The sequence below is a fragment of the Myripristis murdjan genome, chromosome 24, assembly GCF_902150065.1.
Source record: "Myripristis murdjan chromosome 24, fMyrMur1.1, whole genome shotgun sequence".
NCBI lineage: Eukaryota > Metazoa > Chordata > Actinopteri > Holocentriformes > Holocentridae > Myripristis > Myripristis murdjan.
The window spans coordinates 1,244,980-1,267,919 of record NC_044003.1 but is presented as its reverse complement, the minus strand read 5'-3'; the positions used below and the strand labels follow the sequence as shown (position 1 = coordinate 1,267,919).

General features: G+C 43.3%; 1 protein-coding gene across 1 annotated transcript in view; it reads left to right on the top strand.

The window, feature by feature from the left end:
* Positions 1-255: 255 nt before the first annotated feature.
* LOC115356448 (NACHT, LRR and PYD domains-containing protein 12-like) overlaps positions 256-22,940 on the top strand; it is a gene marked incomplete at both ends in the record, with an annotated part of 88,779 nt that continues 66,094 nt past the window's right edge. The window contains 3 exons of the mRNA XM_030047618.1: positions 256-313; positions 18,229-19,999; positions 20,102-20,275. Coding sequence (XP_029903478.1) covers positions 256-313; positions 18,229-19,999; positions 20,102-20,275 — 2,003 coding nt within the window. The remainder of the gene's footprint in view (positions 314-18,228; positions 20,000-20,101; positions 20,276-22,940) is intronic.

The following is a 22,940-nucleotide window of genomic DNA, read 5'->3' as shown; positions in this document are numbered from 1 at the left end:
CAGCCTCTTTGACGTGGATTTGATTTTTTGTTTTGTGTCCAGATTTTAATGTGGAAGTCTGATTCTTTGATTTTTCTGTTGCAGCTGCTGGAGGAGAACATGGTCACCTTTGTGAAGAAGGAGCTGAAAAACCTCCAGAGGTCTCTGAGGCCAGATTACCCAGAATGCTCAGAGAGGCAGAGGGAGGATGAGGAGGTGTTGGACGGTGAGGAGGAAGAGCAGAGGTGGAGCAGCAGAGAGGCTTTTCTGCAGATCACACTGCACTTCCTGAGGAGAATGAAGCAGGAGGAGCTGGCTGAGCGTCTGCAGAGCAGTAAGAGGCTTTCAACTCCTTTAACAGGATGGAAAGGAGGAATGATGGGAAAATGGAAATGTTTGTATTTCTACCCTCTGCTGTAAATACAGACATTTCTAAAACAAGAAGGGAAATGAGCTCAATCCCCACAGACAACCTGGTTAAAGTATTGATTTGTAATATTTGTGTAAAAAGCTGAACACAAAGTTCACATGAAAACTGTTGCTTCTCACATTTGGCTGCACACAGTCAGGACTCGTTTTTCCACCAGCAGTTATGAGCTAAATCGATGATTTTAAGATGACCCCTCTTTTTCAAGACCTTTTTTTTTAAAAAAATAGGCTACTTTTTATATGGACAAAATCTTGTTTGAATACTAAAAGGTCTTAACAGCTTTTTTGTTTTCAACATTGAATAAAGCGGTGCTATATTGTTAAAATTCATCAATAAAGTGCATTTTCATCATTTTCATATTTTTCTAGTTCACAAAAATCACATTTTAAGCCATTTTGAAATCAATGAATGACATTTCATTTTAATCTGAAAAACACCGGCGTTACCAAGGCAACGCGCTTCATGCAACCTGATGACTCCCGGGTTCTCGGCCTCAAAGAAGTCATACCGTGGGTGGTGGTTCATAGATCCCGGAAGTGCAAATTTAATCGATATTCTGAAAAAAAGATCTGATTATTAGCCATAACGTTGTAACCATCCAAGGCAGACTTACCACGAGCTATGAGGTTGTGTAATGATGGCATGTGCTTCAACCGAGTCCACAAGTCCCGTATAATATCAACTTTATTTTAAGATAACACGTTTTATTTGTGATATCATATCACTGAGAAGCACTAAATTACCCATAATCCTAGTGTTTATCAGCGACGTGTCTGATTTCACAACTTTCATCAATAAAGTCAATAAAATCTAATAAAGTGCATGAAAGTTGATAATATGCTGATATGTTACACCATTGAATACAACCCTTTCAGTCAGCGAAACAGAGCGGGTGGAAAAACCGTGGAAACATGTCAAAAATAGCACTAAAGATTTATATATTTTTTTTTTTCATAACACATCTTTACTCGTTATATAAACATAGGCTACATAGGTTAAGGTTATGCTTTTGCTGTTGAAAAACTACCGTATGTATGTTTTCTAAACCTAATTTCAAAACTTTTAGCCTAACCCAGAAGAGGGGTACCAGAACTACAATTTGTGCAGAGTTGCAACACACAGAGGTGTCCTGCGCCATAGGTTTTGTAGTTCTAACATGTTATGTCAGTGGCACCCCCTATTGGTTTGCCATTTGGGCATACCTTGGCTTGTCAGACTACATCTCTCTGATAATGACACCATCCTATAGACCTAATTGTCTTTTGTTGTTCATACTTTTAGTCTTTTAATCTTGTGCCTTGCTGCTTTTATGAGTTTTAGTGTCAAACTCAATTTCCTTGTAGAAATGACAATGACAATAAACTTCCTATGTACAGCAGGATGTCATCTGCATGTAGTGAGATTTTTCTTATTATATCTTTTGTACTGTATCCATGTACGTGGGGATTGGAACTGATGACTTGAGCAAGAGGCTCAAGGGCCAAAGCAAAAATCATTGATAAGGAGATAAGGAACAGCCTTATTCTCATGCATCTGTGAAGTTGAAATGATTGAGAAAGAATCTTATATTACTGACAACTCTAGCACAAGGCTCATGATGGAGCATTTTTAGCCAATTTTCAAATTGTTCGCCATCATCATATCTTCTCGGGGCTGCAAAGAGATAAGGCCATTCCAATTGCTTGAAAGCATTCTCTGTGTCTAGAGAGAGGACAGGCTGATCATTTGTCCTCTTGTTCTGAGTAAATTTTATTGAAAAGGTGTCTTGTATTGTTGTTATTGTAGCTGTTTTCAGCTGGCTGGGACTGGATCTGTGTTATCCGTGTCAAAACGGGCATAGAAGAGATTTAGCTCCTCAGCCAAGGTGGCACAGCAGGTTTCTGAGGGAGATGTAGTTCTCTTATATTCTGTGACTGCCTTGATGCCCTCCCACACCTGCCTGGGGTTTGTAGAGTCAATAAATTTGGCTTCAGTGCAGCTCCTGTAGCTGTCCTTGGCAGATTTGATGCCTTTCCTCAGGGCAGACCTGGCTGTGCTGTAGGCATTGGTGTCCCCAGACCTGAACACCACATCCCTAGCTTTAATTAGTTGAAGTGTTTAATGTATCATCCACAACTGTTTTCTTTTCTTCCTCACAGCATGGAAAGATACAATGCATCCTCTCAAATAATCAGATCAGAACTTCCCATAATATTGAGGGAGATGTTTCAGAAAGGTTCTTCATTTCCAAGAAAAATGAGATTTGTTCTTTAATGTACATATTGAACTCTGGCTCCTTTAGCAGTTGTGGATCAAGTCTCCATGTTTTTTCAGGCTAAGTCAAATTATCTAAATTTAAAGAAGGTCTGAAATTACTATATTGTAATATTTTATGTTACCAGTCTATGGCAACAATTTGGCATCCATCAAGGAGTAGTCAATTCGAGTGTACACATTAGGCTTTTCTTGTGGGTGGAAAATCCTCAAGATTTCAACAAAATTGGAATGTTTTTAAAGTATTCCCTCATGAAAATGCTAGAGTTGGAGGTTGGTGCTCTACAAGATGACGAATGGTCCAGATGTGGGTCTTCAACAAGATTTCTTTTCTTATTAAACTGGTCTGTGAAATGTCAGGAATCTGAACTAGAACATGTTTGTAAAATAAGGGCAAATCCATGGGCAAAGAGAACATTTGCCCTACTATCTCCCTCTGCCGACCCCTATGTGCTACCCCTCTAAGAATGAAAAAACAATGAGCTATAGGTCTACCATTGGCTGTCTACAAGACATCGTCATTAGTCTCTCCATTAACAAGACATGTTATGTTAGACGGTTAAACAATAAATAAATAAAAAATATATACACATTAAGTGACTAAATGCTATGGCATTATCCAGAGTACCTTGCACTATTTTACCACCAAATTCTAATCCCAGCATTTGCAGCATTGTCATCAAAGGATCTTCTGTATCCTCTTTGCCTGTGCCACAATGAAGCTTGGGGAACTTGCAGGCTTTCCTTCGGTCAGTAATCACAGTCTCAATGCCTTTGAATGTCACTCTCAGCTTCACTGCATACAAGATACCAAACTCCTGGCTTGTCCTGAGGCATCCCTGTGCTCTGTTAAATGCTGCTCTGCATTTTGTGACCTCAGGAGTGACAGCACATCTTTGAGGAGCTGTGACACAAATATATTTGTCTAAGGACCTTTCTCAGTCCTTTTCTGCAGCATTGTAATGTGCACATTTTGTACTCTAGACTGCCTTTCAAGAGCCGTACTCTTGTCTGTGAGTTGAGTCAACTCTGTGCATAAATGTTTCCCCTCTGATTGCAGCTTGGTTATTGTATTTGAAAAGTGCATGGCTGCACGTTCCAGCTCTGTAATGGTGAAGCCGTGTTGGTCACTGGATGTTTACAAGGCCTGGATGGGGCTCTGAGTTTCAGTCTTAAGAGCAGACAGTTCTCCTCTAATCATGGAGAGTATCAAATTTATGTCAAATCTTGATCTTGGTGGTTTGCAGATCAGCAGGTAGTGCAGTGATGGCCTCTAGAATAGTGGCATCAGCTGTTTCATAGCTATCTTCAGGAGAGTCCAGGGCGGCAGGGTCCCTTTCTCTCAGCTTCTTGTCCTTTGAGGAATGCATCCTCAAACTTGCCTTCATCCTGGCCTAGTGTGCATAAATGATGTCTGGGCTGTTCCCTATGATATATCGTGGCCTGACATGTACTGGGAATTGGCAAAATGTTAAATTAATGCCAAATGTAATGAAAATTTACAGGAGCTACTGGGGAGCGCAACCCTCCGACTCATTGCTAAATAGTGTCTCCTCAATTCCAAAAAAATTATCCTCCATTTGCCACTGGGACCACAAAAGCTGGAAAATAGAGCCCACGTTTAAAAATACCAGAATTAATCTGTAACCATGTCATTGAATTGTTGGTATGGAAGTTAATGCAGAACAATTAAAATAGCCTTTGCCAACAATTGAAAATGGTATATATACACATTTACCATGAAATATTCACATTTCTCACATTTAGTAGAGAATCCATTTTGTTCATGATTTGTCTCATTTTTTTTTTTCAGGAACTCTCGCAGGGTGCCAACGTGAACTCAGATCTAACCTGAAGAAGAAGTTTGAGTGTGTATTTGAGGGGATTGCTAAAGCAGGAAACCCAACACCTCTGAATCAGATCTACACAGAGCTGTACATCACAGAGGGAGAGAGTGGAGAGCTCAATGAGGAACATGAGGTCAGACAGATTGAAAGAGCATCCAGGAAACCAGCCAGACCAGAAACACCAATCAAATGTGAAGACATCTTTAAACGTTTACCTGGAAGAGATCGACCAATCAGAACAGTGATGACAAAGGGAGTGGCTGGCATTGGGAAAACAGTCTTAACACAGAAGTTCACTCTGGACTGGGCTGAACACAAAGCCAACCAGCATGTCCACTTCACATTTCCATTCACTTTCAGAGAGCTGAATCTGCTGAGAGGGAGAAAGTTGAGCTTGGTGGAACTTGTTCATCACTTCTTCACTGAGACCAAAGAAGCAGGAATCAGCAGGTTTGAGCAGTTCCAGGTTGTGTTGATCTTTGACGGTCTGGATGAGTGTCGACTTCCTCTGGACTTCAAGAACAACCAGATCCTGACTGATGTTACAGAGTCCACCTCAGTGGACGTTCTGCTGACAAACCTCATCAAGGGGAACCTGCTTCCCTCTGCTCGCCTCTGGATAACCTCACGACCCGCAACGGCCAATCAGATCCCTCCTGAGTGTGTTGACATGGTGACAGAGGTGAGAGGCTTCACTGACCCACAGAAGGAGGAATACTTCAGGAAGAGATTCAGAGATAAGAAGCAGGTCAGCAGAATCATCTCCCACATCAAGACGTCACGAAGCCTCCACATCATGTGCCACATCCCAGTCTTCTGCTGGATCACTGCTACAGTTCTGGAGGACGTGTTGAAAACCAGTGAGGGAGGAGACCTGCCCAAGACCCTGACTGAGATGTACATCCACTTCCTGTTGGTTCAGTCCAAATTGCAGAACATCAAGTATCATGGGAGAGCTGAGACAGATCCACACTGGACTCCAGAGACCAGGGAGATGATCCTGTCTCTGGGAAAACTGGCTTTTGAGCAGCTGGAGAAAGGCAACCTGATCTTCTATGAAGCAGACCTGGCAGAGTTTGGCATTGATATCAGAGCAGCCTCAGTGTACTCAGGAGTGTTCACACAGATCTTTAAAGAGGAGCGTGGGCTGTACCAGGAGAAGGTTTTCTGCTTCGTCCATCTGAGCGTTCAGGAGTTTCTGGCTGCTGTTCATGTCTTTGTGACATTCATCAACTCTGGAGTCAATCTGCTGTCAGAAGAACAATCAACCTCCCAACTACAACACCTCTACCAGAGTGCTGTGGACAAGGCCTTACAGAGTCCAAATGGACACCTGGACTTGTTCCTGCGCTTCCTCTTAGGTCTTTCACTGCCAACCAATCAGACTCTCCTACGAGGCCTGCTGACACAGACAGGACGTGGCTCACAGACCAATCAGGAAACAGTCCAGTTCATCAAGGAGAAGATCAGGGACAGTCCCTCTCCACAGAGAAGCATCAACCTGTTCCACTGTCTGAATGAGCTGAATGACCATTCTCTGGTGGAGGAGATCCAACAGTACCTGAGTTCAGGACGTCTCTCCACAGACAAACTGTCCCCTGCTCAGTGGTCAGCTCTGGTCTTCATCTTATTGACATCAGAAGAAGATCTGGAGGTGTTTGACCTGAAGAAATACTCTGCTTCAGAGGAGGCTCTTCTGGGGCTGCTGCCACTGGTCAAAGCCTCCAAGAAATCTGTGTAGGTTCACAGAGAACTGGACATATTTAAGACATAACCTGGTGTTTTGTATACATAAGAATAAGTAAGTAGACAATGTGTTCATCTCTACCTCTTTTTCAGGCTGAGTGTGTGTAATCTGTCAGAGAGAAGCTGTGCAGCTCTGGCCTCAGTTCTCAGCTCCCAGTCCTCTAGTCTGAGAGAGCTGGACCTGAGTGACAACCAGCTGCAGGATTCAGGAGTGAAGCTGCTCTCTGCTGGACTGGAGAGTCCACACTGCAGACTGGAGACTCTCAGGTAATGTCCATTTACAGTGATTGACTGGTTTGTCACATTTCACACTAAGGTCCATTCACTCAAAGCAGTTTCTTTCAGCTCAGTAATCCTGAATCTGCAAAGTGTAACCATGTAAGATCCTTATCAGGATCATCTGTTTAGTGTTTTTTTTCTTCATCCCTTCTTGCCCTGCTGTGAAACAGAGGCCTGTACATCACCGTGTCGGTCGCTCAGCACTTAGGTCCAGAGCAGCAAATCTTCAAAGCTTTAAGGTGGATCACCATGGAACTTGGTGACAACATTCATGTTGTCAATAAAATAAAAATGTCCTAGTTTTGGTGATAGCAGGAAAATGTTTCCAAAAGTGTCTGTTCTAATTCTCCAAAACAAAATAAAGTGCTAAATCAGATTGGCTGTTTTCAGAGCTGAAATCTCAGCAGCCGCTGCTATTGATCAACTGCACTTGAGCCCCCACTACTGAGTTACGATCATTTGCACCACCAAGGAAAATAATACATATTACTTAACCGTCTTATTATGTTTGCTGTCAATTTGACCCCAGCCAATGTTTACCGTCTCTAAATAAATGATTAACATCTTTTTTTTTTTTTTTTGTTTCATATTTAATGACTTTTCCTAATGTAATGGGCACTACTGGGTAAAGATGAAATTGACATGATGATATGTTTTCAATGTCCTGTACACACTTTGTAACACATCGGTTATAAATAACAAAAATCTGTACATAGAAATAATATAAAGCCATCAAAACACCAAAAATTAATATTTCTTTCCAATTTTAGATCAATCAGTGAGATTTTATGGTGATTTGCATATTCTTCCGTATTCGCGTAATAGGAATACTTGATGTTTAAGTGGGGGTGGGGTGGAGTTATGTTTTATTTACAGGGCTATTTAGGTCGTCAACAAAGAAAAATAAAGTACCTGACACATAAACTTTGGTAACAATTTTAGTTATAATAATTTTGTGGAAATTTAAACTGCAGGGGTCAAATTGACCCCAAACATAAAAGATGTTCAAAAATGTGAACATAACATGAGGGTTAAATGTTTAAATCTCGCTTTACATGCAGCTTCATGTCACTGATCAGATTCCTAACCTGTGTAGGTTTTTGTGAAAACACAAAGCAGATGATGTGGTGGACTGATTGTGTTTGTGATGGTGTGCAGGCTGTCAGGCTGTCTGCTCACACAGGAAGGCTGTGCTTCTCTGGCCTCAGCTCTGAGCTCCAACCCCTCCCATCTGAGAGAGCTGGACCTGAGCTACAATCATCCAGGAGACTCAGGAGTGAAGCTTCTCTCTGCTGGACTGGAGGATCCAACCTGGAGACTGGAGGCTCTCAGGTATGGAGAGACACACAATGTCTTATTGGCTCTTTTTGACTAGTACCTACTCAGCTCGACTCTACTTGCCTCGACACGGTTTCGGTGGTTTTCCATTGTAATTGAGTACTACCTCGCCATGGGTGGAGTCGTCATAGAAAGGCGGCGCACCGTCCAGCTCCCTCTGGATTCTTTGGGCCGCCACCAAGCACAGAAAAGTCTCCACCTCTTCATTTGACCACGGTACCGGTTTGCTTGCCATTTTCCAACTTTGCCAACTTCAGTGATGATCAATGCGCACGGTTAGGGTTAGAGTTAGCGTTTTTTTTTTTTTTGTTTTGTTTTTATTTTTTTAAATGTCAGGTTTGGTTTTCATGCAGAAGTCGCTCTCATGTGTCGTCACTCCCTGTCCAATCAGTTGCCTGCACGAGGTTTATTTCACATTTCGGCTCGACTCAGCTCGCTTGGAACCCCGGCCGAGTAGGTACTAAAATGGGACCTGCTACCAGGTACTACCAACTGATAGAAAAGCTCTCAAACCGAGTAGAGTCGAGCCGAGTCGAGCCGAGTAGGTACTCGTGGAAAAGGGCCATTACAGAAGGCTGAGGAATATTGCTTCATGTTTAATGGTGGATATGAGTCATGGGGTCTGGTTAATCCTCCATAGGGAAGGTTATTTACTGCCCATGTTTCCATCCTCAAAGAGAATCTGCTGCTCTGACTCTGTTTCTTCTTCCAGGGTGGACCATGGTGGAGAGCAGTGGTTGAAACCAGGTCTGAGGAAGTGTAAGTGTGGATTTAGTTTGACTCCTGAACACAAAGCAGCAAACATTCAGCTGTTTAGATGCTGCAGCTGCAGTTTATGCTGTTTCTTCTCAGCTGCTTTTACCTGTTGAACCAAACAAAATGACCGACAACAACAATCTTTTATTCCTTTAATATTTATGCATAACCACAGCAGGTCTGTTGTGTCTTGTTCTCTCCATCAGATTCCTGTGAACTCAAACTGGACACAAACACAACTCACAGAGAACTCGTCCTGTCTGAGGACAACAGGAAGGTGACAGCAGTGACAGAGGAGCAGCCATATCCTGATCACCCAGAGAGGTTTGACTCCTGGAGGCAGATCCTGTGTAGTGATGGTCTGACTGGTCGCTGCTACTGGGAGGTTGAGAGGGAAGGAGGGGTTTCTATGGCAGTGACTTACAGAGGAATCAGCAGGAAAGGAAACAGAGATGACTGTGTTCTTGGATATAATGACAAGTCATGGAGTCTTTACTGCTCTGAAGATGGTTTCTCTGTCAGACACAATAACAGAACAAAAGTCATCCCTGTTCGTCCTTCCTCTAACAGAGTGGCAGTGTATCTGGACTGGCCTGCTGGCTCTCTGTCCTTCTACAGCGTCTCCTCTGACACACTGATCCACCTCCACACCTTCAACAGCACTTTCACTGAGCCCCTGTACCTGGGGTTTAGGATTAGGTTTGGGCCCGATTCCTCAGTGTCTCTGTGTGACATTTGAGGGGTGAGAGTTTATTAAAATGATATAATAAACCACTTCACTGCTTCAGATTTGAGTTCACTTGGAGTTATTTCACAGAGTTATTGAAGAACTGAATGGGTAAAGGGGACCATCACTCATCTTGCCTAAGTGGTGGATTTTCAAACACATTTGTTGGCGAGCCAGCCAGGAGTTGGGGTGCCAAATGCTTGAACTTTATCTCTGACTCTTGAACTAACGGTGGCCACTGTAATAAAGTAAGCAGGGCCTTTTAAAATCTGCACATGACAGTTGAATCCAGGAGACTGAGTGTATCTGCCCCCAGATGAGAAACTGTATACCAGAGCCTACGGAGAACCTAGAAGTTAATAAAAGGTAAATCTGATGTATTGTGTTTTTTGAAGAATTTATCTGATTGGTGCCGACATATTCCTCTCAGGTATGTAGAGTTGTGGTTGTTGTTGTTTACCGCTCTTTTGTAGCAGAGGAAGTGAATCATAAGAGGTCTCTTTGAGGATAAGAGAGCTTTATCTGCTTTGGGGAACAAGGAAAGTTATGGCTCTACAGAGAATTTAACTAAAAGTTTGTTAAGGGACCTCTGGGATGGCAAACTAGGGTCAGTCACTAAGTGGCCTTTAAGGATGGTGACTCTGGCCAGAAACTGTGTGTGCTAGCAATGTATGAATGGGATGCATGAATGGAATGTGAGTCTTATGTGTTAAATCAGCTGAGGGACTAGATATTTGAATCAAAAGGGTGGAAAGAGACGCTAGCTCTACCAATCAGCGGAAATGCTAGGATAATGGTACAAGGAGGAGAAGTACTTTTTAAAAAAAATATATTTTCTACAATACAAACAGAAATAAAATAGTATAATTCACACAATCACATTCAAGCAAACAAACAGAGAAACATTTGGTGGGGGGTGGGGTGGGGGTGTAAAGGGTGTCCCTCTGTGTGTGTGAAGTTTCTTAATGGATGAGCCTCCAGTGGAGAAAATATGATGTTGTACTACAGGACAGGAGCCCTTACAGTGGGATTTACAGAGGTTCCCTCAGTACCTTTCAGATGAGGAAAACTCAGAAGGTGCCCTGTGAGCTGCACTTCCAAGTGAGTAAACTCAAACTGGACACAAACACAGCAAACAGACACCTCGTCCTGTCTGAGGACAACAGGAAGGTGACAGCAGTGAGAGAGCAGCAGCCATATCCTGATCACCCAGAGAGGTTTGACTCCTGAAGGCAGACGCTGTGCAGACTCGCAATATGTTTTGGGTTCTCTCACATTAAATTTTACATCCTCTAGTAATAGTTTTGTGTTACCTCACAATATTTTTCTGCTTGCGTTCCCTCTGAGCCGTATGTCTATTTCCAGCATTCGTCCAGAGAAGCATTTGTTCAGAGCAGAGCCATGTAGAGAGAGAGTCGTGTCAGCGGAAGTTCAAAACACTTGATCGTCACATGATTCGTGAAGACTTGAGATTGTTTCTCTTAAGTTCTTGGCAGCCAGTTTGAAAACATGCATAGCCGATGGATGGATGTGCACCACCATGCGCTCACGTCTGGATGCTGGTTGGCCATGCAGTCCGGCAAAGCTCAGCCCCAAGACGCTCCAGGGGAGCGCCCTCCCACGGGTCACCACCTGTGAGAGGACGTGGGTTGGGGTGAAGCCCCTGACAGACAGGACTTACAGTGCAGAAACTGGCTTTTGGTACGTGGAATGTCACCTCTCTGGGGGGGAAGGAGCCAGAGCTTGAAGGAACAGCCTGCCTGATCTTAACCTGAGTGGTGCTTTGTTGTTGGACTCCTGTGCGAGGGGTACTGCACTGCTGGACTGTTGTCATTAGGACTCTACAGGAATAAATGATTGCACACATGAGCAGCTTCTGCAAGAGATGTGTTATGTTTTGCAGGTTTGGTGTGTGGTTTTGTGGTTTAGTGTGTAGAGTTTTGCAAAAATAGCCTTGAGTTTCACAGATAGTGCCTAAGCAATCAGAAAAACAATCATGGTTTCAGAGACAGAGCTTGAAGAAAAGCTTGAAAAAAAAAAAGTAAGGATTCAAGGAACTTTATTGTCATACCAGGTCACATTTACATGTTAGTGGTACGAAATTAGGACTCAGGTCCCGGTATAAGCCTAAATAAATAAATAAATAAATAAAGCAAGGTAAAAAAAAGTGTAAATATTAAAAAAATAAGATATATAAGTATCTAAAAGTGGCCTCAAAGGTCGGTAAACAAGGCTTAATCCCGGGCGCTCGAGAAGCCGCTGCACCACTATGTGCCGCCATCTTGTCAGCCACTTTTGGAGTGGCCAAGTCAGAATCCGGAGCTAAACCCAATAGAAATGCTGTGGATTGACTTGAAAAGAGCCATACACAGAAGACAGACAACAAATATGGAGGCATTGAAGAAGTTCTGCCAGCAGGACACCCCGCCCGGATGACGCCACGCCTCTCAGCTGCCAGGCACCGTCCACTTTCACTGCCCATCAGCATCGGGACGTCAGACCCAAACTGTCAGGACGCCGCTCAGTGCTGCTGAGTGTTTTCTTCTGAATCGGCCCAAGTCACAGCAACGTCTCTTCAGAGTCCAGATGCTGAGGAGGAGATTGGGGTTCTGGACTCAAACTAGCAGGATTTCCTTCAGACTGGATCCCACAGGGGGAGAACAAACTGGTTCACTGTTTTTTTTTTTCTTGCAAAATTTCTCACTTTTAAATCTCAGAATTTTTGAGGTTTTTTTTCTCATAAATTTGCAAGGTTTTCCATAATAAATTTCCAACTTTACTCTCACAGAATATCCAAGTTTTTTTTCTCAGAATATTACCCGCCTGCCTTCCTTGGCTACGTATTTTTTTTCTGTACAGCGGCCCTGATAGACCACTGCCACAGCCTGACGGTAGCCACCTGGGGAACTCTCCCAGGCACAGCTTACAGGACGTCCAGCCGGGTCAGTACTGTCTGTTGCCAGAGAACTGGGAACACAGAGAGACACAACACACACACATTTACCTGGCTTTGGCACACACTAGCACGTGTGTAGTTCACCAAAACACACACACACAAAACTTTCTGCAGGACTGGGTGGCCTACATGTGGAGGGCGCGGCTCCGCTGCTCCTCTGGCTGTGGGCCTCGTTCACCAGAATCTAAACTTTCTTCTTGAATCTCCAAGATTCAAGGGAGAAATTTAAGAGAAAAATCTTGGAGGCTGTCTGAGATGTAAGTACTGAATTTATAAAAAAAAAAAAAAAAAAAAAAAAAAATCAGATTTATGACACAAAAACATGGAAATTCAGACATCATAAAGTTAGACAGTTATGATAAAAAAAAAAAAAAACTAGTGAAAGCTCTTTTCTTCTCCTTTCAGAGGAAAACAATCTGCTGATTCTACTGTGGACAGAAAAATGTCTTTTCTCGTAAATTTGTGACTTTATAATCTTACAATTTTTTTTTTGTTTTTCTAGCTTCACAATTTCATAAATATTAGCCCCCACCCCACCGGCTTCATTTTGTCCCCTTACAATGACTCCAGGACACCGTCGTACCCAGGTGAGAGGCGTGGTGTTCAGGTTTATATTGTCTGGACTGATGGAAAGGATCGAGAGAAGTTCTCTTCATGTCCACTTGGTGTCGCTCCTGCTCCGTAAACAGAATGGAAAGTGAAATCAGAGCCTCGTCCTGCTCTGAATCCGCCGTGCCGCTCCCTCTGTGCTCAAAGTGCAGATTGTCCAGTTGACTCCAAAGTGTCCTGTGTTAGCAGCCGCTGTGTGGAAACAGGAAGTTGACTCTTTTTAATGGGAGTTGTGTGAAAGTGCTCAGCAGTCAGAAAGTGAACAGGAGAGCAGAGCAGAGACTGTGAAGCAGCTGGACTCCACTGGACTCCCCGCTCTCACTGCAGGTGAGGACAGGCCGCTCGGGGTGTGTGTGTGTGTGTGTGTGTGTGTGTGTGTGTGTGTGTGTGTGTGTTAACCTCTCCCGGTTGCAAGACGTTTGTTTCGTCTACTTTCGCTCTCTCTGTTCACTGTCTACCTCGCTCGACCATCTCTCTCTCACTACCCCTCCCCCACTCCAGACGGTAACCCTAGATTTGCGAAACTGTTACTGTACAAAAGAGTGCTCAGAAAATATAATGTAATGTTTTCCTTAATTAAATACATAATTAGTAGTTTGGCCCGCTAGAGTAATGAGTTTGTGTGAAGGTGAATTCGGTGCATCATATTTTCCCTTCGCTGTGAGTCCCTGACCTCTAAGTAAGAACCTGTTGTTTATTTACTTAGTTCAGTGAAAACTGAAATGTTGTTTGAGATGTTAGATATTACATATCGGCCTGTGTTGCTAATATAATTACATAGAGACGGCAGTAGGTAAATCGATATTTCCTTGTTGTATTTTCCTCCATGTTGATGCTGTTTGTGAGGATGTAGTTAGTTTCGTGCAGAAGGCTTTTCGCTGCTGTTCTTTGTCTTCCTGTAGTCTGTATAGTTCCTGGCCACGTGCCAAGGGATTTTGCACACGGAGCAACAGCTGCCGTTATATTGTGTTCAGGAGGCGTTTCCTTCTGCTGGTGACAATTTACATCCAGCAAAGTAAAAATAAAACAAAGTGAATTTTGTTGAGACGATGCAATGAAACTTTTCTGCCTGTCAGTTGTTGTCAGTCCATGTGTGAAGAGTCCCAGAGGATTCAAAGTCCTCTGTAGATGAAGCTGCTCAGTTGGTTTGATGTAAAGGGCGGCTGCTCTGAGTGTTACGTCCACTCTGTATATGTGACATGGTGCTGACAGGAAGACAGCACACATCCTGTCATGGAAAGCTTGTTGTCATCAATCAGCCGCTGTGTTTGTGTCAAGGTGTTGGCTCTGCTATGGAACCTGCTGGGAAGAGAGAGAGGAGGTTCCCCTCCTCTAGAACCACTCTGTCTGGAGAACATGACAGCCAGACCAAAGCTCAGAGGTAAGACGAGGATCTCTGACTGTCCATGACTGTTCTCCATCTCAGAGCTCAGCAGGCAAATCAGCACTGCAGCATTATTCACAGGAAAAGCTCTGTGTGTGTTGAAGGCTTGAACCTGAACCTGAACCTGAACCTGAGCCCAGCTGTGTGTCCATGAAGAGCGACTGGTCTATGGCTCGACCTATTGGCTTCAAGGATGGACAGCACCCTGTGGATCATGGGTAATTATATGAAACTGATGACAAAAAAACACGTTTTTTTTTCTGTTTTCAGATTTACAGTCATGAGATACAGAATTGGTTCCAACCTCCAGACTCTGTTGACTGAGTTTTCTGTGTGTGTGTGTGTGTGTGTGTGTGTGTGTGTGTGTGTGTGTGTGTGTGTGTCCTCCACAGAGTCCACCAGCAGAGCTCAGAGGTTCCCAGTGCTCAGTCTGCCCAGCAGCATCAAACAGACCTGGCCTCCATATTTATGGTGTGTAAATGTACAACAACATACCAACTGAAAAACAACCATTCTGCTCAGAATCGTCTTCGTGCTGCTCTCTTTACATCTTTCAGCCTCTTTGACCTGGATTTGATTTGGTGTTTTGTGTCCAGATTTTAATGTGGAAGTCTGATTCTTTTATGTTTCTGTTGCAGCTGCTGGAGGAGAACATGGTCACCTTTGTGAAGAAGGAGCTGAAAAACCTCCAGAGGTCTCTGAGTCCAGATTACCCAGAATGCTTAGAGAGGCAGAGGGAGGATGAGGAGGTGTTGGACGGTGAGGAGGAAGAGCAGAGGTGGAGCAGCAGAGAGGCTTTTCTGCAGATCACACTGCACTTCCTGAGGAGAATGAAGCAGGAGGAGCTGGCTGAGCGTCTGCAGAGCAGTAAGAGGCTTTCAACTCCTTTAACAGGATGGAAAGGAGGAATGATGGGAAAATGGAAATGTTTGCATTTCTACCCTCTGCTGTAAATACAGACATTTCTAAAACAATTGTTGTAGATTTTATTTTAACTCAACTAGGGCTGGGCCTCAAATCAATATCACCACTGGTTCGCCACTGGATGGGGCAATGGCAGCATAATTTCTTGCTCCACAGCCAGTTTTATTGACAGTATGACTCCTACTTGCTATAACTGCTGTATTTACAGAAGTCAGACATGCAAACTCCTCACAGGAAAAAAGGTGACAGTGTCACGGGGTTCTGGGGCGGGTACCCCCTCTCCTATGACGGGAGTTGCTAGTCAGCTGGAAGACAAGGCCCTTACATAGTAAGCATATGCTTAGAGCTAAATGGCTAACGTTGGTTAGCAACACAAGCAGACCATGCTGGAATTAACATTAGAACTAGCTAACGTTAGCTGGCTCTATCTTGCTAATAGAAATTCCAGCATATGGCCCGCTTGTCTTGCTAACTAACGTTAGCCATTTTGCTCAAGGCATAACGTTACACAAGGTCTAATTTAACGTAAGGTGGTTCCTTCAAGCTAACGTTAAAACTTTCCATTGGACTCGGAAGCCAGGCGTCTCTTCCAAACTGCGCGATTCACGTGAATGACCCGACTGACGAAAAAAAACCAAAAAACAAAAAAATGGCGATTGTAGCCGAAAGGCGACAAGTTTGCATCCTGAGAAGTGCGACTCTAACTCTGTGCTGTCTGAGAATAACTCAAGATAATACATATTAAATACTTTTAGTTAAATCTATTGAACAACTGACAATCAAACCAAGTTTAAAAGTATAAAATATAGAGCTGAAACGATTACTCGAAGTAATCGAGTACCTCGATTCTTTTTTTGCCTAATTTTTCCTGCCTCGAAGAATCGCTTAATAGATAAATAAATAAAAATATAAATCTGCGGTGTTTCGCACGAACTATTTTTAATGTGGCACAACCGCGTTAGTTTTTCTCCTCCTGCGCTGCTGTGTGCTCATGCCGAGTTGTGTGTGTGTGTGTGTGTGTGTGTGTGTGTGTGTGAGTGACTGAGGAGCACAGGAGCACACACCCACCGGCGCTGTCTGAAGCGTATACGTCTTCCTATTCAGAGAAGAGGTATCACTTCGGCTTATTTTTCAATCTATGTTATCACAGGCATACTACTGCTCATTCATTGGTAGCTGAATTGTTAGGTCTGTTTGATAAGCAATTTAAATTTTTAAAATAATAATAATTAAACATATTGTTAAATTTAAAAAAAAAAAAAAGCCAACATGATCCAGGTCAAAGACTAAAAAAAGACTATTGACTAAAACTAGACTAAAATACTTTGGATTTTCTTCGACTAAAACTAGACTAAAATGCCAAGACTTTTCGTCGACTAAAATGTGACTAAACAAAAAAGAATACAAGTTGACTAAATATGACTAAAACTAATAAGGGCATTTGACACAAGACTAAGACTAAAACTAAATTGAAAAATAGCTGACGAAATTAACACGAACAGAAATGTGTTAGAATATTAAAACAAACTATTTCATTCCAAAAACCACGTGGCATGCAACACGTGGAGACAGAGTTGTCGCATTGCCACAGACATCCGATTACGGCCACTGCTGTTTTATTCATTTCCAATGCGATGTTGTGCTCTTCATTTTAAAGTTATTGGTTTAGTTATAGCTGCATGTATAGCGAGCGAGTTTGCGACTCGCGCTGCGCCTCCAAACAGCCATGCCAAGACGTGTCCGTGACACACACACACACACACACACACACACATGCGCACACACACATGCGCACACACACAATGGACACACTTGCATTTAGTTTATAAATGCACAGCCATGAACCTACTGTATTATGTCCTTTAATGTAATACATTTGTAATGTTATAATACCGTGTGTATACATATGTACCCTACTGTATATCTATATATATCTATATCTATATATCTATATATATATCGATATAAATATATATATATCGATATAGATATAGATATATAGATATATATCTGTGTATATATATATATATATATATATATATATATATACATATGCAAAAACGCATTTTATCCGATTACTCGACTACTCGACAGAATTTTTGGTCAAATACTCGATTACTAAAATATTCGATAGCTGCGGCTCTAATAAAATATGACAAGCAAGTCCTCCTCGACTGAATCTACTTCCTACCTACACAGCCAAAACATTTTTTTAAAATACCGAACTTACCGACATGAGCAAAGTGACGTCGGTTATCGTCATAAATTTTGGTATCGGTAAATTTTCGGTATATCGCCCAGCCCTAAACTCAACCAAACGGTGACCCTAAGTAGGCTGCTGGTAAATTGAAAAACTTTTTTCGTGTCTCTGTCTAAATTAAAACATAATGTCAATAGGCAGTAAATAAGCTTTTTTATTTTTAGTAAGGAACTGTTTTAATGATTAGAATAAACCCCTCCTTCATTTCTGTGCGTTCTATCTGACATATTCATTGGTTCTAAAATGCTAAATGTTTGTACCCTGATGTCCACCTTCAGTTGCACTCGCAAAATCTAGGAGTGAAAAACAAAAGAATGAGGAGAATGATGTTTGGCCTTGCAATTCACTTTTTCATGTCAAGATCTGCTGAATATCATAAATCATCAATTCAGTTTTTTCAGCCTCTGACACTTTTTACACATTAGCATTTTTCTTAGTGGGCGGCTTTTCCACCTCCTGCTTGCCTGGTGAAAAGTTCCTCCTGTTTTCTCGTCACATCCCGCTGAATTCTCCAGGACAGCAGCAGCAGCTCTCCGGCTGAGGCAACGCTGTGTTGTTTTTTAACTATGAACTTTATTCTCCCCAAATCCTGATCTGGATGTGCAGCTTTTTGTTTTTGGAGACTGTTGTTTGGCTGACAGCTGAAAGGGGCCAACAAATACATTTCCAAGGAACATTTACATGTTTCACATTTAATAAAAGATCCATTTGTTGTTGTTTCTTGTTGTTTGTTCATCCAGAAACTCTCGCAGGGTGCCAACGTGAACTCAGATCTAACCTGAAGAAGAAGTTTGAGTGTGTGTTTGAGGGGATTGCTAAAGCAGGAAACCCAACACCTCTGAATCAGATCTACACAGAGCTGTACATCACAGAGGGAGAGAGTGGAGAGCTCAATGAGGAACATGAGGTCAGACAGATTGAAACAGCATCCAGGAAACCAGCCAGACCAGAAACACCAATCAAATGTGACGACATCTTCAAACCTTTACCTGGAAGAGATCAACCAATCAGAACAGTGATGACAAAGGGAGTGGCTGGCATTGGGAAAACAGTCTTAACACAGAAGTTCACTCTGGACTGGGCTGAACACAAAGCCAACCAGCATGTCCACTTCACATTTCCTTTCACTTTCAGAGAGCTGAATCTGCTGAGAGGGAAAAAGTTGAGCTTGGTGGAACTTGTTCATCACTTCTTCACTGAGACCAAAGAAGCAGGAATCAGCAGGTTTGAGCAGTTCCAGGTTGTGTTGATCTTTGACGGTCTGGATGAGTGTCGACTTCCTCTGGACTTCAAGAACAACCAGATCCTGGCTGATGTCACAGAGTCCACCTCAGTGGACGTTCTACTGACAAACCTCATCAAGGGGAACCTGCTTCCCTCTGCTCACCTCTGGATAACCACACGACCCGCAGCAGCCAATCAGATCCCTCCTGAGTGCGTTGGCATAGTGACGGAGGTGAGAGGCTTCACTGACCCACAGAAGGAGGAATACTTCAGGAAGAGATTCAGAGATGAGGAGCAGGCCAGCAGAATCATCTCCCACATCAAGACGTCACAAAGCCTCCACATCATGTGCCACATCCCAGTCTTCTGCTGGATCACTGCTACAGTTCTGGAGGACGTGTTGAAAACCAGTGATGGAGGAGACCTGCCCAAGACCCTGACTGAGATGTACATCCACTTCCTGGTGGTTCAGTCCAAAGTGCAGAACATCAAGTATCATGGGAGAGCTGAGACAGATCCACACTGGACCCCAGAGACCAGGGAGATGATCCTGTCTCTGGGAAAACTGGCTTTTGAGCAGCTGGAGAAAGGCAACCTGATCTTCTATGAAGCAGACCTGGCAGAGTGTGGCATTGATATCAGAGCAGCCTCAGTGTACTCAGGAGTGTTCACACAGATCTTTAAAGAGGAGCGTGGGCTGTACCAGGACAAGGTTTTCTGCTTTGTCCATCTGAGCGTTCAGGAGTTTCTGGCTGCTGTTCATGTCTTTGTGACATTCATCAACTCTGGAGTCAATCTGCTGTCAGAAGAACAATCAACCTCCCAACTAAAACACCTCCACCAGAGTGCTGTGGACAAGGCCTTACAGAGTCCAAATGGACACCTGGACTTGTTCCTGCGCTTCCTCCTGGGTCTTTCACTGCCGACCAATCAGACTCTCCTACGAGGCCTGCTGACACAGACAGGAAGTAGCTCACAGACCAATCAGGAAACAGTCCAGTTCATCAAGGAGAAGATCAGGGACAGTCCCTCTCCAGAGAGAAGCATCAACCTGTTCCACTGTCTGAATGAGTTGAATGACCATTCTCTAGTGGAGGAGATCCAACAGTACCTGAGTTCAGGACGTCTCTCCACAGACAAACTGTCCCCTGCTCAGTGGTCAGCTCTGGTCTTCATCTTACTGTCATCAGAAGAAGATCTGGAGGTGTTTGACCTGAAGAAATACTCTGCTTCAGAGGAGGCTCTTCTTGGGCTGCTGCCACTGGTCAAAGCCTCCAAGAAATCTGTGTAGGTTCATCGATAACTGGACATATTTAACACACAACCTGATGTTTTGTATACAAAAGAATAAGTAAGTAAATTATGGTTTCATCTCTACTTCTTTCTCAGGCTGAGTGTGTGTAATCTGTCAGAGAGAAGCTGTGCAGCTCTGGCCTCAGTTCTCAGCTCCCAGTCCTCTAGTCTGAGAGAGCTGGACCTGAGTGACAACCAGCTGCAGGATTCAGGAGTGAAGCTGCTCTCTGCTGGACTGGAGAGTCCACACTGTAGACTGGAGACTCTCAGGTAATGTCCATTTACAGTGATTTACTGGTTTGTCACATTTCACACTAAGGTACATTCACTCAAAGCAGTTTGTCTCAGCTCAGTGATCCTGAATCTGCAACGTGTAACCATGTAAGATCCATATCAGGATCATCTGTTCAGTGTTTTTGTCTTCATCCCTTCTTGACCTGCTGTGAAACAGAGGCCTGTACATCACCGTGTCAGTCGCTCAGCAGTTAGGTCCAGAGCAGCAAATCTCCAAAGCTTTGTGGTGGATCACCATGAAACTTGGTGACAACATTCATGTTGCCAATAGAATAAAAATGTCCTAGTTTGGATGAAAGCAGGAAAATCCTTCCCCAGGTGTATGCTCTAATTATCCAAAACAAAATAAAGTGCTAAATCAGATTGGCTGTTTTCAGAGCTGAAATCTCAGCAGCTGCTGCTATTGATCAACTGCACTTGAACCCCCACTGCTTAGTTATGATCATTTGGACCACCAAGGAAAATATTACATATTGTTTAAATGTTTAAATCTCAGTTTACATGCAGCTTCATGTCACTGATCAGATTCCTAACCTGTGTAGGTTTTTGTGAAAACACCAAGCAGATGATGTGGTGGACTGATTGTGTTTGTGATGGTGTGCAGGCTGTCAGGCTGTCTGCTCACACAGGAAGGCTGTGCTTCTCTGGCCTCAGCTCTGAGCTCCAACCCCTCCCATCTGAGAGAGCTGGACCTGAGCTACAATCATCCAGGAGACTCAGGAGTGAAGCTGCTCTCTGCTGGACTGGAGGATCCAACCTGGAGACTGGAGGCTCTCAGGTATGGAGAGACACACTTATGTCTTACAGAGGGCTGAGGAATATTGTTTCATGTTTAATGGTGGATATGAGTGATGTGGTCTGCTAAATCCTTCATAGTGAAGGTTATTTACTGCCCATGTTTCCATCATCAAAGAGAATCTGCTGCTCTGACTCTGTTTCTTCCTCCAGGGTGGACCATGGTGGAGAGCAGTGGTTGAAACCAGGTCTGAGGAAGTGTAAGTGTGGATTTAGTTTGACTCCTGAACACAAAGCAGCAAACATTCAGCTGTTTAGATGCTGCAGCTGCAGTTTCTGCTGCTTGTTCTCAGCTGCTTTTGCCTGTTGAACCAGGTAAACTAAGGTCCAATACACCCATAAACAGTTAACTCACTCACCTAAACCCTTGATTATTAAACCATCTGTAGTATTTTCAAAACACAACACAGAAAACTGTCCAAACTGAGATCCAAGCTCTTGGAAAAGTTCACCAAACAATCAAAACTTCAATAATTTTGCAAAACTATCAGAACCTTTAACAAAGAGTCTAAGAATTAGATAAAAGACTTGATGATGAAAAGACATTGATGACAACAGTAACAATGAATCACTACAGCAGCTGGTGTTTTCCCTCTTTAACAGCTTCCTCTCTCCATTAAATTAGAAAAACCTGATAGCCAATCACAGTTTTTGCTGTAATTTGAACCAATGAGTGAAGAACATTAATTTAAGGCAATTAAGATTGTGCATGACACATTTTATGCGTAAAGGTTACAATCTAGTGGATCTAACTTCAAAATGAGACTAATAGAATAATAATTGTGTCTCTCTTATTTGATGTCTTTCGTATCCATGACTGTAACTGTAAAGAAATACACGAAGTATAGATGTAGTTTAGTTCTGTGTAGATGACTCTAATAGGTGTAAAGTGAATTTCCACAGCAGTTTGTGACGTCCATTCATTCAGTTCCTGCTGTGAATGAAGAGGCTGACACAATGTGTCATCATCAAAGAGTTAACAAATCAATAATCAAACTGTTAATATATCAGCAGATAATAACCACAGCAGGTCTGTTGTGTCTTGTTCTCTCCATCAGATTCCTGTGAACTCAAACTGGACTCAAACACAGCTCACAGAAACCTCGTCCTGTCTGAGGACAACAGGAAGGCGACAGCAGTGAGAGAGGAGCAGCCATATCCTGATCACCCAGAGAGGTTTGACTCCTGGTGGCAGATGCTGTGTAGAGATGGTCTGACTGGTCGCTGTTACTGGGAGGTCGAGTGGACAGGATGGATTTATATATCAGTGACTTACAGAGGAATCGGCAGGAAAGGAAACAGTGATGGCTGTGCACTTGGCAGGAATGACAAGTCCTGGAGTCTGGCCTGCCATGAGGGTGTTTTCACTGTCAGACACAATAACAGAGGAATAGCCATTCCTGCCCCCCCCTCTAACAGAGTGGCAGTGTATCTGGACTGGCCTGCTGGCTCTCTGTCCTTCTACAGCGTCTCCTCTGACACACTGATCCACCTCCACACCTTCAACAGCACCTTCACTGAGCCTCTGTACCCGGGGTTTGGGGTTTGGGTTGACTCCTCAGTGTCACTGTGTGACATTTGAGGAGGGAGCGTCGCCTCCTGTGTGGAGAAATACACACACACACACACACATCACATCACGTCATGTTTTCATGGCCACATGCAGGTAAATCGTGTCTTGTTGGCAGCAGCATCACCTGAGCCTCCACCATGTGATTTATCTGCTGCTCCTTGTGGCCTGGTACATGTCGCTGAAACATCTACAAAGTTCAAACAGTGAAGCAGTGAACACAAAAGTAGCGTCTGTACGAATGACAGGAAGATCCAGTAGCTGTCCACCTCAGTG